Source organism: Phyllobates terribilis, unplaced genomic scaffold (assembly GCF_046119375.1).
Source record: "Phyllobates terribilis strain yellow unplaced genomic scaffold, ASM4611937v1 Scaffold_13__5_contigs__length_258822181, whole genome shotgun sequence".
NCBI classification, from domain to species: domain Eukaryota; kingdom Metazoa; phylum Chordata; class Amphibia; order Anura; family Dendrobatidae; genus Phyllobates; species Phyllobates terribilis.
The window spans coordinates 213,808,965-213,827,888 of NW_027362773.1; the positions used below are offsets into that span (position 1 = coordinate 213,808,965).

At 45.3% G+C, this 18,924-nt stretch overlaps 2 protein-coding genes across 8 annotated transcripts in view; one reads left to right on the forward strand and one right to left on the reverse strand.

The window, feature by feature from the left end:
• Positions 1 to 4,365, forward strand: part of PMFBP1 (polyamine modulated factor 1 binding protein 1) — a 99,703-nt gene extending 95,338 nt beyond the window's left edge. For 3 of the 5 annotated variants that reach the window (XM_073659268.1, XM_073659269.1, XM_073659271.1), the window contains exons 40-41: positions 3,543 to 3,595; positions 3,664 to 4,364. In XM_073659268.1, coding sequence (XP_073515369.1) covers positions 3,543 to 3,595; positions 3,664 to 3,736 — 126 coding nt within the window. In that variant the 3' untranslated portion in view covers positions 3,737 to 4,364. Of the gene's footprint in view, positions 1 to 3,542; positions 3,596 to 3,663 lie in introns of all 5 variants that reach the window. The other 2 variants (XM_073659272.1, XM_073659270.1) reach the window with 2 other exon arrangements.
• A 625-nt stretch (positions 4,366 to 4,990) lies between these two features.
• DHX38 (DEAH-box helicase 38) overlaps positions 4,991 to 18,924 on the reverse strand; it is a 30,094-nt gene continuing 16,160 nt past the window's right edge. The window contains exons 15-27 of one of the 3 annotated variants that reach the window (XM_073659275.1): positions 9,511 to 9,621; positions 9,220 to 9,336; positions 8,995 to 9,102; positions 8,794 to 8,906; positions 7,419 to 7,627; positions 7,183 to 7,337; positions 6,926 to 7,081; positions 6,708 to 6,842; positions 6,501 to 6,626; positions 5,946 to 6,041; positions 5,741 to 5,862; positions 5,269 to 5,317; positions 5,093 to 5,192 (exon numbers count right to left, since the gene is read on the reverse strand). In XM_073659275.1, coding sequence (XP_073515376.1) covers positions 5,296 to 5,317; positions 5,741 to 5,862; positions 5,946 to 6,041; positions 6,501 to 6,626; positions 6,708 to 6,842; positions 6,926 to 7,081; positions 7,183 to 7,337; positions 7,419 to 7,627; positions 8,794 to 8,906; positions 8,995 to 9,102; positions 9,220 to 9,336; positions 9,511 to 9,621 — 1,470 coding nt within the window. In that variant the 3' untranslated portion in view covers positions 5,093 to 5,192; positions 5,269 to 5,295. Of the gene's footprint in view, positions 5,193 to 5,268; positions 5,318 to 5,740; positions 5,863 to 5,945; positions 6,042 to 6,500; positions 6,627 to 6,707; positions 6,843 to 6,925; positions 7,082 to 7,182; positions 7,338 to 7,418; positions 7,628 to 8,793; positions 8,907 to 8,994; positions 9,103 to 9,219; positions 9,337 to 9,510; positions 9,622 to 18,924 lie in introns of all 3 variants that reach the window. The other 2 variants (XM_073659274.1, XM_073659273.1) reach the window with 2 other exon arrangements.

Genomic DNA, 18,924 nt, shown 5'->3' on the forward strand with positions numbered 1-18,924 from the left:
GTAATAATACCGGTCCCCGTGGCCGAGCGCTTCCGAGGGTTCTACTCCAATTTATTCGTAGTCCCCAAGAAAGGCGTACGGCCCATACTGGACCTAAAACAGCTCAACAAATATGTACGGGTACGTCACTTCTGCATGGAGTTCCTTTGGTCCATCATTGCGTCCATGGAAAAGGGAGAATTTCTCGCTTCCATGGACATACAAGACACATACCTGCATATACCAATTGCACCCGCCCATCAGAGATTTCTCAGGTTCGCAATCGACCAGGACCACTACCAGTTCGTGGCTCTTCCGTTCGGACTCGCCACAGCTCCCAGAGTGTTTACCAAAGACATGGCAGCCACCATGGACGTCCTGCACTCCAGAGGCAGAGTAGTCGTTCCATACCTGGACGATCTCCTTATCAAGGCTCCCACCTTCAAGGACTGCGAGCTCAGCGTCTCAATCACAATCGACACTGAGTCATCTGGGCTGGTTAGTCAACCTACAAAAGTCATCACCAACCCCGGGTCAGTCTCTGACCTTCCTGGGAATGTTATTCAACACCTTCAGGGGTCTAGTGCTCCTTCCCAAGGACAAGGCACTGCCTCTCCGTCTAGGAGTTCGCACTCTCCTCAACAAACCCCCTCGATCTCTCCGGTTTGCTATGAGAGTCCTCGGCAGGATGGTGGCGGCAATAGAAGCGGTCCCATTTGCCCAGCTTCACCTCAGGCCTCTCCAACTAGCCATCCTCAAGTCATGGGACAGGAACCTTTTTTCTCTCGACAGGGAGTTCCAGCTGATGTCGTCAACCAGGAGGTCCCTGCACTGGTGGCTCAAGCCAACCTCACTAAAAGGGGAAATCCTTTCTCACGGGTCAATGGAAGGTTCTGACCACCGACGTGAGCCGGACGGGTTGGGGTGCGGTGCACCTACACCACAGAGCACAGGGCAATTGGTCCCCAGCGGAAGCGACCATGCCCATCAACATCTTGGAAATTCGTGCCATCCATCACTTACTGGCAGCCTCTCACATCAGAGTACAGTCGGACAATGCCACGGCTGTGGCATATGTGAATCACCAAGGGGGGACCCGCAGTGCCCAGGCGATGCGAGAAGTGACACACATTCTCCACTGGGCGGAAGACACAGGTTCGGTTCTCTCTGCGGTCCACATTCCGGGTGTGGACAACTGGGAAGCAGACTTCCTCAGCCAGCAAGGAATGGACTCGGGAGATTGGTCTCTCCATCCCAAAGTTTTTCGACAGATCTGCCACCGCTGGGGGACTCTGGACGTGGACCTAATGGCATCCCACTTCAATGCCAACGTCTCCAACTTCATGGCCAGAACTCATGACCCACGGGCGCTAGGAGCGGACGCCCTGGTTCAGGACTGGACCCAGTTCCAGCTCCTGTACATTTTTCCACCTCTCCCCCTGATATCCAGAGTGGTGAGGAAGATCAAGCAAGAGGGAGTTCCAACCATCCTAATCGCACCGGACTGGCCCAGACGTACATGGTACGCAGACATCGTACAGCTCACAGCAGACGTCCCCTGGCGTCTCCCCGACCGCCCTGATCTTCTTTCACAAGGCCCGTTCTACCACCAGAACTCAGGGGCCCTCAATTTGATGGCGTGGCCATTGAGACCTGGGTTCTAACCCAGTCAGGGTTCTCGCCAGACGTAATTGGAACCATGATCAGGGTACGGAAGCTAACCTCTGCTAAGATTTATTACCGTACCTGGAAAGCCTTCTTTACCTGGTGCGAATCTCGTGGCCAGACCCCATTCCCTTATTCTCTCCCCAGGGTACTTGGGTTTCTCCAATCAGGTCTGGAGGACAGACTGTCCCTGGCCTCCCTTAAGAGCCAGGTGTCAGCTCTCAGTGCTTTTTCAGAGGTGCATTGCTAACAAGCCACAAGTAAAGACATTTCTTCAGGGGGTTTCCCGATTGGTTCCCCCCTACAGACGACCACTAGAAATGTGGGATCTCAACCTGGTGCTGACAGCATTGCAGGAAACACCCTTTGAACCCCTTAGGGAAGTCTCACTCCACCTTCTATCCCAGAAAGTGGTTTTCCTGGTGGCAATCACCTCGCTACGCAGGGTGTCTGAACTGACAGCACTCTCCTGAGACGGCCCTTCCTGGCTTTTTACCAGGACAAGGTAGTTCTCCGTACGGTCCCATCCTTCCTTCCGAAGGTTGTGTCCAACTTCCACCTCAATGAGGAAATTTCACTGCCATCCCTCTGTCCGGTCCCGGTTCATAAAGTGGAGAAGGCTCTGCATACGCTTGACCTTGTCAGAGTATTGCGTATCTATGTGTCTAGGACTGCGCCCTTCCGGAAGTCTGATTCTCTTTTCCTTCTTCTGGAAGGTGGCCGCATGGGCCTGCCAGCTTCGAAAGCTATCCTTGCCAGGTGGATCAAATCCACCATACAAGAGGCCTACCGCCTCAAAAATTCTCCTCTTCCAGCTGGTATTGAGGCACACTCTACACGTGCGGTAGGGGCCTCCTGGGCCATTCGGCACCAAGCTTTGGCACAAGTGTGTAAGGCAGCCACCATGACTAGCCTACACACGTTTACCAAACACTACAGGGTTCATACCCAGTCCTCAGCAGACGCGAGCCTGGGTAGACGTGTTCTGCATGCAGCGGTACCCCAATTGTAGGGGCCCGTCTACACAATATTTGTCCATTGCTTCCCACCCAGGGACTGCTTTGGGATGTCCCATGGTCCTATGTCCCCCAATGAGGTGACAGAGTAAATGAGATTTTTGTGTACTCACCGTAAAATCTCATTCTCTTAGCCTCTAATTGGGGGACACAGCTCCCACCCTGTCGCCCGTTCCGGGCCGTTGTGATGTGGAGTTCTCATATTGTCTTTTTTTGAGCTCGTACATAGTTGCCTTCTTATAAGCGTGGTTATGTTATCCATGTTACATTCCTCCTAATGCTTTTGCACAAAACTGGAGATGGCTGATGCCGTCCAGGGGTGTATACTGCAGAGGAGGAGCCACGGTTAATCTTTTTCAGATTATGCATAGTGTCGCCTCCTAGTGGACAGCAGCATAACACCCATGGTCCTGTGTCCCCCAATTAGAGGCTAAGAGAAAGAGATTTTTTTATGGTGAGTACACAAAAATCTCCTTTTTTTTTTTGCAATTTAACTGCACTTGAATTTTTTTTCCTGTTTTCCAGTACTTGATATGGTAAAACTAGTAACGGCGTTTAAAAGTACAACTCGTCCTGCAAAAAATAAGCCCTCACATGGCCATATTGAACGAAAAATAAAAATGCTATGGCTCTGGGAAGAAGGGGAGCAAAAAACGAAAATGCTCTGGTCCTGAAGGGGTTAAATTACTATTTCCACTCCTGTTTGTACATAATTCCATGTATAGTATAGAGCTATGTTACCAATACTTATAATGTAAATCAAGGATTAGCCCAGATATCTTACTGCTAATATTTATATCTCAGTATAACATTAGTGTAAAGGTGAAGTTACTGTCTGAACAATTACCAGGTCCTGATATTCTTTCTTGTGGTTGTTTCCAGCTTACTCTTCGTACATCGGCCCTGGAGCGCCACCATCCCAGCGGGGACGTGGGGTGAGTTCAGGCAGCTTTTGTATCTTTCTCAGCGGCTCCAGTCTTTGTCACTGATCAGTGTTTTTCAGGTCTCTACGTTCTGCAAGAAGAGCATTTACAAGTGCTGGAAACTTAAGGACAAAACCGAGCGGAGGCTCTTGATAATCTACTGTTGCCACAGAGAAGACGACCCCCAGGGCAGAGCACAAGTGTTGAATGTATACAAGCTGCGATCTTATCCACCCTTTATAAAGAACAGTCTGGTTGAGGTGTAAGATCTGACCAGTGGCACATAGCGTTACTATTCGGACGGTCTACATTGTCTGACCAGCAGAGGATCTGTTCCTGTCACTCAATTAACAGAATTTAACTACTGCACAGTGCGAGACCGGACTAGATGTGATGCTTTATCACTAATAGTTTTTACAGTTTGGAAAGAAATGATTGTTTTAAGCATCTTCTAAAGTTATCATGATTTCACTTTAATCAGCCGCAGCCACATAAAAGCCAATGTCACATGAGGGTTATATATGGCTGTATACTTACACTGTATGGACACCCAAACTACCGGCGTCACAAGTCCTTATTCTGCAGTTAGTTTGGCTGTTCAGGGGCTGCTGGGGCCATAATTGTGTCTGTACAATAAAATGTTAGTTTATGATAATCAGGTATAATACACATACTAAATTCCCCATATCTGTGAAAAAGTAGAGTTGACTCTGCCATTAGCACAAGTCCACTCACTGCACTGTTTTACATTGGTCCGTTCTTTGTAAGTCACTTTTAATATATTTATACGGCTGTTTTATAATAAATTAATCCTGAATTTTTAAATCACCTGCTGGTTTTTATTTCTTTGTGGATCAGTCTCTTGTCAGTGTTGATCCTAACATCTCTAGAAAACCTGTTCAATCACAGCAGCCTGGCACAACCAATGTAAAGGTTGATCCGGGGTAAACTATCAGGCGGCTGTCTCGCTGTATGGTGTGCAATGACAAAACTCTGCTGTGCACACAGCCGAGCCCGGCCCGAATCCCTCAGCTGCACTTCATCCCGTCAGCATTGCAGGAAAATCAATAATCAGCATTTAACAGTTGCCTTTTAGTCAATATACAGCACTTAAATTGGCTTCAAGCAGAGGGAGCTGCCGATAAGCCAACTGATGCACTTGTTGTGGGACTGCCTCTGACATTACAACACTCGTTAGGAGTTAATTATCATGTTAACACCAGGCTGTACATATAGTGTGGAGCAAGATGCCGCATGAAGTCACACTTATCCCTCCACGCTAAATGTCATGTAAAAAATAAACGTTCCACACCTTGACACCATCAAAAGATACATTATTGCTTAAAAATAACAAGATTCCACTTTACAATAAAATGGTAGGATCGACACCCACCCCTCCCCCCACCCAGCCGAGGAATTGATATTCCGCAAGTCCCAGAAGTGTCAATGTTCTAGAAGGGGAGACTTGTTGTCAAGCAGTGAGACGGGTCGGGTTTTGGAGGACAATTAAATACAGAAATGCGATCACAAGCCGAACCGCGCAGGAGTTCGTCGGGGGGTTCCTGGTTCCATCTGTTCCTTCCTTCCCGGGGTGTAAATCTTTGAAGACCTGGAGGAATAAAAAACCCATGTAAGGTTAAAGTGAAAAGCATAAGTGATAATTGACAGCCATAAATAATTATTACCAGTTCTAGAAGAGCGATCCACAGCAATTAGGACGAGTTTGGTATAACCCTGTAAGAACACCAATTTATAAAGCGGATTTCACCAGAGCTCAGTAATAACTATATAGGTTTTTGCATTGCACTAGCTGTGATGTATGGGAAGTTCTTGTACTGGGTACAGAGATTTCCCATTATTTCCTCTCCTTCTCTGTACTTACAACTAAGAGGCTAGAAATGGAAATCAATGACTACAAATCAGAACAACTTCTGAAATGGTAGAATCTGGAGCAATAAGATCCATGGACGCATCAATCGTACAAATGCGGCTGAGAAGAGATCATGAATACTATGGTGAAAGAGACTACCCAGAGTCAGCGCCACAATCCACGTGATGGACCCTGCTGCCTTCATTTCAGATACACACAGATGGCGTTTTCAAACCCATTTTACTGCAATTTGCTACATATATGCGTCTAACATTACACCGACCCACCTTGAACTGCTTAATGTGCTTTTTCTGTCCTGCTCCTCTCTCCTTGAGCGCAGTTGCTCTTCAGCCAACATCATCTCCTCCTCCATGGCAGAGACCTCCTCCTTGGCCCTGCGCCGGTTTTCCTACAGACCATAGAAGTCATTATTACAGAGGAACATAACACAGAGAATGCACGTTACTAACTCATCTCTACACGCTCACGCACCTGTCTTGACTTGCCGGCATGTTTGATGCTGTAAAACATAGGACCTAGTTCTGCCAACCACTCGCCATCCACCGCCGTGACACACTGCATGTATTCCTAGGGAGCAAGGGTAGCAGTGAATAAAAGCTGTAAGATAAGTGTGGTTATCATCACCTTCCTTTTTAATGATTACATACTATACTAAATCTGTACTTTATAAATCAGCAGCCAAGCATTAATATCTTTTCTATATACAGCCACTGCAATGACCTTTAGGTAAAGTTAATGAAAACCATCTCCAGCGACCAGAACATTATTCAATAAAATGCGGCATCTGCACATTGAAGAATAAATAACTGATTGACGTTCTGTTTTGACGCTGAATTGGGTTTATTTTATTCCCATTAAGCAAGAAGACGTCAGTATTGTGGGCAGGTTCATAGCTAATAAAGTACTGCCATCTTGTGGCCAACAGTGAATATTTCCTAAAAGAACAAAAAGTAATATCTAGAATAATTTGAAGCCAAACAGACTATAGATATAATATAAAGAGGTTTGTAAGTATTACATTCTTACCTTGGTTGTCATCACAAGTTCATGATACACAATATAATCCGGGGTGAAACCCATTCCAAAGAGGGAGCTGGTTGGGTGCAGGTGACAAGGCATTCCTGTCCGTACATTAACGTATTCACCGATTCCCTGCGGGGATAAAACACATGATGGCACGGCTGCTACAATACATACTCTATAGTAGACGGGTGTTCGTGTCTGGTCACCGACCTTCAGCCTGGCGGCTTGATGAAAGTAAGCTGCACAGATGCATTTACGAACCACGTCCCAGTCAGATCCGCAGGATGATAGCGACATGCGCTGAGCCACCATGATGTCCTTCAACTGTGCACGGACTTCACGGACCTGATGCAAGAAAAGAGGTGCAAAATTAAAGCATCTGTATATTGGGGAGAAGTGCCAGCGTTTTTAGAATAGGCTCAACGCACCTTTCTCATCGCCTTGGCGTGGATAAAGTGCTGATTGCACCAGCCACTTGAGTAGTTGTTGTTTTTCCATTGGAGAAAGACATTTAAATAGGTTAAGTGGTCACTTTCTGGGACAGCGAATTTCTCCCTTACTTGATCGCTCTCTTCCTCACGTCCCTAGTAATAAACACATGAAAGTAATCAAGTAATGCTGGAGCGTTCCTAATATGCCAAGCTACATAGTAATATAAGCTGGTTACATATTTCATGCACCATACCTTTGGTCTATAGAAGATTGCTGGCACAGACAACATGGAAACAACAATGAGGATTTCAGCGCTACAACCCATATCACAAGACACAATCAACATCTTTGACAACGCCGGATCCAGAGGAAACTCCACCATAAGACGGCCAGTGGATGTGAGGGATCCTGGGGAAAGAATATCAGGTTACCAAGATATCCTGCTCCTCGCATTATTACTTTCTTAATAAGAGCATAATGTGTGCTTACCGGTGTTATCAAGAGCCCCCAAAATCCACAGCTGGTACATGGAGTTGAGCATGTTGTCCTCTGGAGGTGGGTCCATGAAGTGGAAAAGAAGAAGGTCCTGCACCCCCAGTGACTTCAGCAGCAGGACCACATTAGAAAGGTTGGTGCGCTGGATTTCTGGTACTGTGGTACAGAGCAGCTCATTCTTATAGGCACTCTGGGTATACAGCCTGTCAGAGAGAAGAGGTTGTTATGTGACATCGGTCATATCCACAGGAGAAACTAGAGACCCCTTATCACTTATTACAAAACTGATCACTGAGCTGCTGCAAAAGACAAAAGGACAGCTGCCATAGTGTTTAGTCTTTCTCCCCCAGTAAAGGAGACAATAGACTTTGAAAGTTACCATATTTTTCGTACCATAAGGTGAAGTCAAAATTTAGAGGAAAATAGAAAAAAAAATTGTGAAAATAGGGGTCCAAATTTAGCTTACTGGGGGGACAGAACAAGGTCACAGTAGGCAGGAGCAGGGTCACCGCTGCAAGAAGCCGGTGCTAGTGGGGTGATACTACGGACCCTGGGCTGGGTGGAGGGGGTGTCCCGGTGGTGCGAAGCAGGAGCCATTGATCTCCCAGCCGTGGGCTTCAGGAAAATTTTGACTGTGTGAGGCCGGAGCAGAGTCCCCACTGCACACATTGATCTCCCAGCAGTGGGCTTCAAGAAAATGGGACGAAGGTGGCATTGAGCCGAGATCTCAATCTACGCAGACACCATTTTCCATTTTTTCTGAAGCCCACTGCTGGGAGGATCAATGGCTCCTACCTCACAGCGCTGGGACACCCACTCCTTCCAGCCCAGGGCCAACAACATCGCCCTCTACTGCTGCCGCCTTCCTGCAGTGGAGACCCTGCCCCCTGTGACCCCCACCCCTCCACCACCGCTGACCCCCAGTAAGCTATACTCAGACTATAAGACACACACCCATTTTCCTCCCAAATTTGGGGGGGGGGGGGGGTAGTGCATCTTCTAGTCCACAAAATATGGTACATGGGGTTTTAATTCACATTGAGGCCATTAAGGGAGTATGCATACTTTAAAGATTTGCATCAGAAAACGCGTTGGCAGGAAAAATGCTTTGGAAAGTGCACACATTTTTATTGCGCATTTTTCCCCACTTATTAGTATGGGTGAAATCTGTTGCAAGAATTGACACGCTTCAGATCTGAATCTGCAAGGAAAAAAATCTTATTCACTTTGCTGGTATTGTAAAACACTCAGCAAATCTGTGCGGAAAAATGCAACGTAGGCACAAAGCCCAATACTGTTTATATCGGCCCATTAAATATCATCCTGGAAGTTGTGGGCTCCACACCATATCATGACTGCTGTCACTCACCTGTAGCACTGCCCAGGGCCTGTCCTTCCGGCTCTGCCAGCACGCTGGTTGGCATTGGCCTGGCTGATGGGGTAGATCTGTAGAGCATCCATACCAATGCGTGGATTAAACACCTGTATAAAAAAAAAAACACTTTTATAAGTTTAGATCTTTTGACACAGATAAAGGTACATTTGCCAGGCTAAGAAATATGCCACTTACCTTGAGTTTGCAATACCCAGAGTCTATGACAAACATGATGCCGTCCACAGTCAGCGAGGTCTCTGCAATGTTGGTAGCGACTATGCATTTCCTCACACCATCCGGTGCCTGTATACAAAGCAGATACACAATAAATATAAGGACCAACACGGATCATTCAGAGCGCGCTCGATCATCATTCACCCACTCCTTCCCATCAGTAAGCAGACGTCAGTCATCACTCACCTTCTGGAAGATTTTGGCTTGAAGGTCAGAGGGCAGCTGTGAGTATATTGGCAGAACAGCCAATGGTGGGGCGCTCTCCAGCTCTCCCAAACGCTCCACAATCTGATCTGATGTGACCTGGAAACAAGAAACAGGATTAATAGCTGTTCCCTCCTGACAGGAAGGAAGGGTAAGGCAACAACTGCTGAAGAAATCCCGGAGAACGTCCTCTCTCTGGTACTAGAATAAGATCCCACATAAGGAAGGATGGAACGTAGAGCAAATCACTCGCCTGGGGTAAAGGACCCTCACCTCAATGTCTTCCTGCCCAGGCATAAAGATGAGAATATCTCCAGCCGCACCAGACAGATGGATCTGCAGCGCCTGCTTCACTGCGGCCTCCACATAATCCTCCTGAGGAGTCTACAGAGGAGAAGACAGCAACTGAGACACGGAAAGAGCCCGCCACAGAAGTGCGGGTCAGAGTATACACCCCCCCCAACACACACGCCCCTTACACGTACACACACGCACAGGCCCCTTACATACACACACGCACAGGCCCCTTACATACACACACGCACAGGCCCCTTACACACACGCACGCCCCTTACATGTACACACACACGCCCACACACACACGTATACACGCCCCCCACACATATACACAACTCCGACGCGCGTATATACACACACACACACACACACACACACACAGTGCCTACAAGTAGTATTCAACCCCCTGCAGATTTAGCTGGTTGACACATGCGGAATTAACTTGGCATTGTGACATTTGTACTGTAGATCAGCCTGGAAGTGGGAAATGCACTGCAGCAAATTTTTTTTTTTTTTTTTTTAAACGTAAAAAGTTAATTCAGAGTGTCATTTATTATTCAACCCCTCAAACCACAAGAATTCTGTTTGGTCCCCCTAAAGTATTAAGAAGTAGTTCAGGCACCAAGAATAATGAGCTTCACATGTGTGGATTAAAGATCTCTTTTGCCAGCCTTTTCTGACTATTTAAGACCCTCCCCAAACTTGTGAACAGCACTCAGAAATGGTCAACATGGGAAAGACAAAGGAGCATTCCAAGGTCATCAGAGACAAGATCGTGGAGGGTCACAAGGCTGGCAAGGGGTACAAAACCCTTTCCAAGGAGTTGGGCCTACCTGTCTCCACTGTTGGGAGCATCATCCGTAAGTGGAAGGCCTATGGAACTACTGTTAGCCTTCCACGGCCTGGACAGCCTTTGAAAGTGTCCTCCCGTCCCGAGGCCAGGCTTGTCCGAAGAGTCAAGGCTAACCCAAGGACAACAAGGAAGGAGCTCCGGGAAGATCTCATGGCAGTGGGGACATTGGTTTCAGTCAATACCATAAGTAACGTACTCCACCGCAATGGTCTCCGTTCCAGACGAGCCCGTAAGGTACCTTTACTTTCAAAGCGTCATGTCAAGGCTCGTCTACAGTTTGCTCATGATCACTTGGAGGACTCTGAGACAGACTGGTTCAAGGTTCTATGGTCTGATGAGACCAAGATCGAGATCTTTGGTGCCAACCACACACGTGACGTTTGGAGACTGGATGGCACTGCATACGACCCCAAGAATACCATCCCTACAGTCAAGCATGGTGGTGGCAGCATCATGCTGTAGGGCTGTTTCTCTGCCAAGGGGCCTGGCCATCTGGTCCGCATCCATGGGAAGATGGGTAGCACGGCCTACCTGGAGATTTTGGCCAAGAACCTCCGCTCCTCCATCAAGGATCTTAAGATGGGTCGTAATTTCATCTTCCAACAAGACAACGACCCAAAGCACACAGCCAAGAAAACCAAGGCCTGGTTCAATAGGGAAAAAGTCAAGGTGTTTGAGTGGCCTAGTCAGTCTCCTGACCTTAACCCAATTGAAAACTTGTGGAAGGAGCTCAAGAATAAAGTCCACATGAGACACCCAAAGAACCTAGATAACTTGGAGAAGATCTGCATGGAGGAGTGGGCCAAGATAACTCCACAGACCTGTGCCGGCCTGATCAGGTCTTATAAAAGACGATTATTAGCTGTAATTGCAAACAAGGGTTATTCCACAAAATATTAAACATAGGGGTTGTATAATAATTGACCCACACTTATATGTTTAAAATTTAATAAAATTCAACTGAGCAACATAACTTTTTGGTTTGTAAGATTTATGCTTCTGTTCATAAAACCTACTCTCGTTTGCAGTTTGAAGGCTCTAACTTATTTGCATCTTATCAAACCAGCTAAATCTGCAGGGGGTTGAATACTACTTGTAGGCACTGTATATGCGTGTGTATGTATGCATGGGGGGGGGAGTTGCATATACGTGTGTTGTGTATGCGCATGTGCGTATACACGCGCGCATGTATGGGGGGGGGAGGGGTTGTGTATACGCGTGTGTGTATGTGCGTGTATGCGTGTGTGTATGCGTGTGTGTGTGTGTGTGCGTATACACACCCCCTCCCCCAAACACACGCACACGTATACACACCCCCTCCCCCCCTCCCCCGAACACACACGTATACACAACCCCCCCCGAACACACACATGTATACACGCACAGAATCCCACCCACCACATGTATATACTTAATGGATGTGAATACTATAACTATATATATATAGTATTAACATTATTTAACTTATTTTTATTTATTATGTATACATGCGCACGCACACAGCACAAAAATAGGGACTCATGTATACACATTTTTTTTTACATATATAATCACACACACACAGGTGCTTCTCACAAAATTATAATATCAAAAAGTTAATTTCAGTTCATCATTACAAAAAGTGAACTTCATATTATAGAGACATTATAAATAGAGTGATCTATTTCAAGTGTTTATTTCTGTTAACCCCTTTACGACCTTGTCAGTAATAGTACGTAGCTGCGTCCTGGGCCTTATGGACCAGCTACGTACTATTACATGCGCTGCGATCGTGCCCGCACACAAGCGGTGCGGGGCGATCGCTGCCAGTGTCAGCTGGTTGTCACCCGGTACTATGTGCAGGGAGCGGTCCTGCACCGCTGCTGGCACATTAACCCTCGAAATGCCGCGATCGAAGTCGATCGCAGCATTGCGGGTGCAAGGGGAGGTAAACGCCGATACTTACCTCCTCTGCCAGTGTCCCGCGCTGTCTGCGGTGGCAGCTCACGGATGTTGTCATGGTGACAAGATGTCGTCATAACAACATCCGGGTCATCAGACAGCAGGAAGTTAGTTTGGTCATGCTCAGTGCACGACCAAAAGTAGCTTCTCCCTGTGCAGCGCTGACAGGCAGCATGGCATAGGGAGCTGCTGCATCTCTATGCTATACAGCTGATCAGGCTGCAAAAAGTGAAAGTCCCAAATAAAATTACACATATTTGGTATTACCGCGTCCAAAACGACCTGACCTATAAAACTGTCCCACTAGTTAACCCCTTTAGTGAACACGGTTTAAAAAAAAAAAAAGAAGCAAAACAATGTTTTATCATCATACTGCCAAACAAAAAAAAAGGAATAACACGCGATCAAAAAGACGAATATACATAAAAATGGTACCGCTGAAAATGTCATCTTGTCCTGCAAAAACAAGCCGCCATACAGCTCCATCAGCCGAAAAATAAGTTATAGCTCTCAGAATAAAGCGATGCAAAAAAAATTTATTTTTTCTATAAGTTTTTTATTGTGTAAAAGCGCAAAACATAAAAAAAAATTACAAATGTGGTACCGATGTAAACATACTGACCCGAAGAATAACGTTGCTTTATCAATGTTAACAAACGCAGAACAGCATAAAAAAAACAAAAAAACAACAATACCTGAATTGTTGGTTTTTGTTTATTCTGCCTCCCAAAAATCGGAAGAGAGCGATCAGAAAATATCACATGCCAAAAAATGTTGCCAATAAAAACGTCAACTTGTCCAGCAAAAAACGAGCCGTCACATGACAAAATATGGAAAACTTATAGCTCTCAAAATATGGCGATGCAAAAACTAGATTTTACAAAAAATGCGTCTTTTAGTGTGTGACAGCTGTCAATCATAAAAGCCCGATATGATTCTGGTATCGCTGTAATCGCACCGACCCGAAAAATAAAGTGGGTGTTGGGGTTAGGTTTTTTTCAAAAGTAAAGAAAGAAAAAAAAAAAAAGATGACGACAATATGGTGACCAGTGTTGAGCGCAAGTTCTCGCTACTTGAGTTTGCATCGGGTGCTCGGGTATGCACTGAGTATCGCGGGTGCTCGAGTGACTTTCTCGAGTCTCCGTCCCATATGCTTCATGGCCAAAAAAAGTTACATGGATTGCCTGCCATGCACGAGCGATCCCCGCATGTTTTTTTTGGGTGTCTAATAACCGTGAAGCATGTGGAGCGGGGACTCAAGCATGTCACTCGAGAACCAGCGATACATGGTGCCTACCTGAGCACCCGATGCAAACTAAAGTAGCGAGCACTTGCACTCAAGAGTAATGACAACATTAGGTCATCATATTGAATAAGTTATCAATTTCTGTGTCATACCTCTGGGTTTAAAATGTTCACTATACCCCTTGATAAAATCCTTGAGGGGTCTAGTTTCCAAAATGGGGTCACTTGTGGGGGGGGTTTCCACTATTTCGGCACATCAGGGGCTCTCCAAACACGACATGTCAACCACTCTCAATTCCAGCCAATTTTGTGTTCAAAAAGTCACACAGTGCTCCTTCCCTTCTGAACTCTGCCGTGCGCCCAAACACTGCATTTTCCCAGCATATGGGGTATTGGCGTACTCGGGATAAATTGAACAACAATTTTTAGGGTCCATTTTCTCCTCTTACCATTGTGAAAATAAAAAATTTGGGGCCAAACCATCATTTTTGTGGAAAAAAGTTGATTTTTTTATTTTCTCGACTCCATGTTATAAACTTCTGTGAAGCACCTGGGGGTTCAGGGTGCTCACCATACATCTAGAGAAGCTCATTGAGGGGTCTAGTTTCCAAAATGGTGTCACTTGTGGGGGATTTCCACTGGTTAGGCACATCAGGGGCTCCCCAAATTCAACATGGCGTCCGCTAATTATTCAAACAAATTTTACATTCAAAAAGTCAAATGGCGCTCCTTCCCTTCTGAACCCTGCCGTGCACCCAAACAGTGGTTTGTCCCCACATATGGGGTAGCTGATTACTCAAGAGAAATTGTACAAAAAATTTTAGGGTCCATTTTTTCCTGTCACCCTTGCAAAAATAAAAAAAAAATTGGGATCTAAAGTAACATTTTTGTGAATATAGTTAAATGTTCATTTTTTCTACCACATTACAAAAATTCCTGTGTAGCACCTGAAGGGTTAATTAAGTTCTTGAATGTGGTTTTGAGCACCTTGAGGGGAGCAGTTTTTAGAATGGTGTCACTTTTGGGTATTTTCTGTCATAAAGACCTCTCAAAGTCACTTCAAATGTGATGTGGTCCCTAAAAAAATGGTTTTGTAAATTTTGTTGGAAAAATGAGAAATCGCTGGTCAACTTTTAACCCTTAGCGCACTACTAAAAAAAAAAAAAAATGTTGGCTCCAAAATTGTGCTGATGTAAAGTAGACGTGTGGGAAATGTTATTTATTAACTATTTTGTGTGACATATCTCTCTGATTTAAGGGCATGAAGATTCAAAGTTTGAAAATTGCAGAATTTTCTAAATTTTTGCCAAATTTTCATTTTTTTCACAAAAAAAGGCAAGCCATATCGAAGAAATTTTACCACAATCATGAAGTACAATATGTCACGAAAAAAACAATCTCAGAATCAGGGGGATCCGTTGAAGCGTTCCAGAGTAATTACCTCATAAAGTGACAGTGGTCAGAATTGTAAAAATTGGCCTGGTCATTAACGTGCAAACCATCTTGGGTTGTAAAGGGGTTAATGTGGATGATTATGGCTTACAGCCAATGAAAACAAAAAAAAGTCATTATCTCAGTAAATTAGAATACTTTATAACAGCTTGAAAAATGTTTTTAAAATCTGAAATGTATGTTCAGTAAATGCCCTCAATACTTGGTCGGGCTCCTTTTGCATCATTTACTGCATCAATGCTGCAATGTGGCATGGAGGCAATCAGCATGTGGCACTGCTGAGGTGTTATGGAAGCCCAGGTGGCTTTGATAGCAGCCTTCAGCTCGTCTGCATTGTTGGGTCTGGGGTCTCTCATCTTCCTCTTGACAATACCCCATAGATTCTCTATAATAGATTCTCTATGGGGTTAAGGTCAGGCGAGTTTGCTGCCAATCAAGCACAGTGATACTGTTGTGTGTAAACCAGGTATTTGTATTTTTGGCAGTGTGGACATGGGCCAAGTCCTGCTGGAGAATGACATTTCCATCTCCAAAAAGCTTGTCGGCAGAGGGAAGCATGAAGTGCTCTAAAATGTCCTGATAGACGGCTGCGCTGACTTTGGTCTTGATAAAACACAGTGGACCTACACCAGCAGATGACATGGCTCCCCAAACCATCACTGATTGTGGAGACTTCACACTAGACCTCCAGCAGCTTGGATTGTGGCCTCTCCACTCTTCCTCCAGACTCTGGGACCTTGATTTCCAAATGAAATGCAAAATTTACTTTCATCTCAAAACACCTTGGACCACTGAGCATCAGTCCAGGTCTTTTTCTCCTTGGCCAGGTAAGACACTTCTGGCGTTGTCTATTGGTCATGAGTGGCTTGACACAAGGAATGTGACACTTGTAGCCCATGTCCTGGATACGTCTTTGTGTGGTGGCTCTTGAAGCAATGACTCCAGCAGCAGTCCACTCCTTGTGAATCTTCCCCAAATTTTTGAATGGCCTTTTCTTAATCCTTTCAAGGCTGCAGTTATCCCGGTTGCTTGTGTACCTTTTTCTACCACACTTTTTCCTTCTTCCAATCAACTTTCCATTAATATTCTTGGATACGGCACTCTGAACAGTCAGCTTCTTTAGCGATGACCTTTTGTGGCTTACCCTCCTTGTGGAGTGTCAGTGACTGCCTTCTGGACATCTGTCAAGTCAGCAGTCTTCCCCATGATTGTGGAGCCTACTGAAACAGACTAAGGGACCTTTTTAAACGCTTAGGAAGCCTTTGCAGGTGTTTTTGTTAATTATTCTAATTTACTGAGATAATGACTTTTGTGTTTTCATTGGCTGTAAGCCATAATCATCAACATTAACAGAAATAAACACGTGAAATAGATCCCTCTGTTCGTAATGACTCTATAGAATATACGAGTTTCACTTTCTGAATTGAAGAACTGAAGTAAATTAATTTAATGATATTCTAATTTTGTGAGAAGTACATATATACATACATACCCCTACATGTATAAACACCCTCCTAGATGTATACACACGTTTATATGTATGCAGGTAGGGGTGTGTACCTACATACATGTCAACGCACGCCTACAGTAGTCGTACAGGTGGCTTCTCCCCGCCCGCTGACAGTGACTGACAAGTCTATGCCTATGTGCATGAATAGGAAGAGGCTTGCCAGCCACTGTCAGCAGGAGGGAAGAAGCCACTGGGGAGCCGCCTGTACGACTAGTCATTCGTGTGGCTCAGTCCCTCGCAGTGATTAAAGTATGTTTGCCGCAGCGTTTCATAGTAAAACATACATGTCTGATCACACAGCCAGGGAGCTGGTATATGCTGCACAAGATTTGGGCAGAATGCATCAGCTGACAGGTTCCCTTAAATTCTGCTCAATATTAAGTGATATTAATATGAAATTATTCTATGTTAATAATGTGGCCCCTCGTAGTTGTAGCCGTATCATCATATTCTTTGGTATGGACGTGCATCATACGTGTGTACGCAAGTAATATTACCACAGTCCGTTCCCTGAACTTCCTGCAACATTACTTTCTCAGATGGAGCCCCATTAAGACTGTTTGGGACATCTAGAATAATGAATACCCAGGGAAGAAGAGTTGTGCGCTACCTGAGTGCTGTGTATGTATCCTGAGACCATCCATACATGTGTGGGGGCTTCTCATCAACTGAGGGGGATCGCTCATAGTATTGCCTAAAAACACGGCCATGGATAAAGAATGGGACCTAAACCTCCTCCAACCATCCAGGAGCAATGTGGTGCTGAACGAGGGTTTTTCCAGCATGATGGAGACCATGTTACAGAGCAAAAAGTGACAACTAAGTGGCTCCATGAACAAAACATTGATATTTTGGGTCCATGGCCAGGAAACTCCCCAGATCTGAGTCCCATTGAGAACCTGCGGTCTATCTTTAAAAAAGTGAAAAGGACAAAAAAAAAAAAAAAAAAAAAAACAGAAATTGTGTTAAACTCCAAGAATGGGCAGAGATCAGTCAGGATTTGAGCCAGAAGTAGATATCCAGCTGCCAGAGCGAAGGACAGACGTGAACACTAGATATTCAGTCTTTGCATAAACTTTATGTATTGGTCAATAAAAGTTTGAGAACTTCTGAAATTCTTCCCGTTGTACTCCAGTAACCATAGAAACATCTGACTAAAAGATCTAAAAACACTGAAGCTACAAACTTTACCAAAATCAAAATTTGTGACAGTCTCAAAACTTTTGTGTATGTATGTATTTATGCATGTCACATAGTTGGGCTAAAAGATCTGCCCTAGTCTGGTGTTCATAAGGTAGGACACAATGTAAAAACGGATGGCTTGAAATAAAATAAGGGAGGACGCTTCTAGTGCGACTGTCTTATACTACATCTCCTGGGCTGACCCTAAAGGCCTCCATGCACAGACTAAAGAGGCAGAACCCCCAGATGATATCCAAAAGTCTTGTGTGTAGTACAGGGGCCTCCCAACCCCCTCAACAGAGATTACTGCTCCTCAGCCCCTTCGATATACAGCCTTCTCCTGCAGTACATCACTTTGCCCAGGCCCTCTATATATAGCCCCCTTCTGCAGTACATCACTCCTCTCAGGCCCTCTACATATAGCCCCCTTCTGCAGTATGTCACTCCTCTCAGGCCCTCTACATATAGCCCCCTTCTGCAGTATGTCACTCCTCTCAGGCCCTCTATATATAGCCCCCTTCTGCAGTACGTCATTCCTCTCAGCTGCTCCATATGCAGAGTCCTCCTGCAGTAAATCGCTCATCAGCCCCTTCTATACACAGTACACCTCTCAGCCCCTCTATATACAGCCCCATACTGCATTACATTACTAGTCTTAGACCTTCTGTTTACTGCGCAATTCTGCAGTAAATCACACCTCAGACCCTGTATTATACTGCCCCTTCTACAGTACATAACTCCTCTCAGGTGCCTCTATATACAGCCTCTCCCTGAAGTACATCACTCATCTAAGCCCCTCTATATACAGCCCCATCCCGAGGTACATCACTCCTATGAGCCCCTCAATATACAACCCCCTTCTGCAGTACATAACCTCTCAGGCCCCTCTATATACAGTCCAATCCTGAAGTACACATCACTCATCTAAACCCTTCTATATACAGCCCCATCCTACAGCACATCATTCCTCTCAGCGCATCTATATACAGCCTCCTACTTAAGTACATTTCTATCAGCCCCTGTATATACAGCACCATTCTGCAGTACATCACTCCTCTAAGTCCCACAATGCAGTACATCACTACTATCAGACCCTGTATATATTGCCACATCCCGCAGTACATCACTCATATCAGCCCCTCTATATACAGCACCGTTCTGCAGTACATCAAGCCTTTGTGTGATGTACTGCAGAAGGGGTCTGACT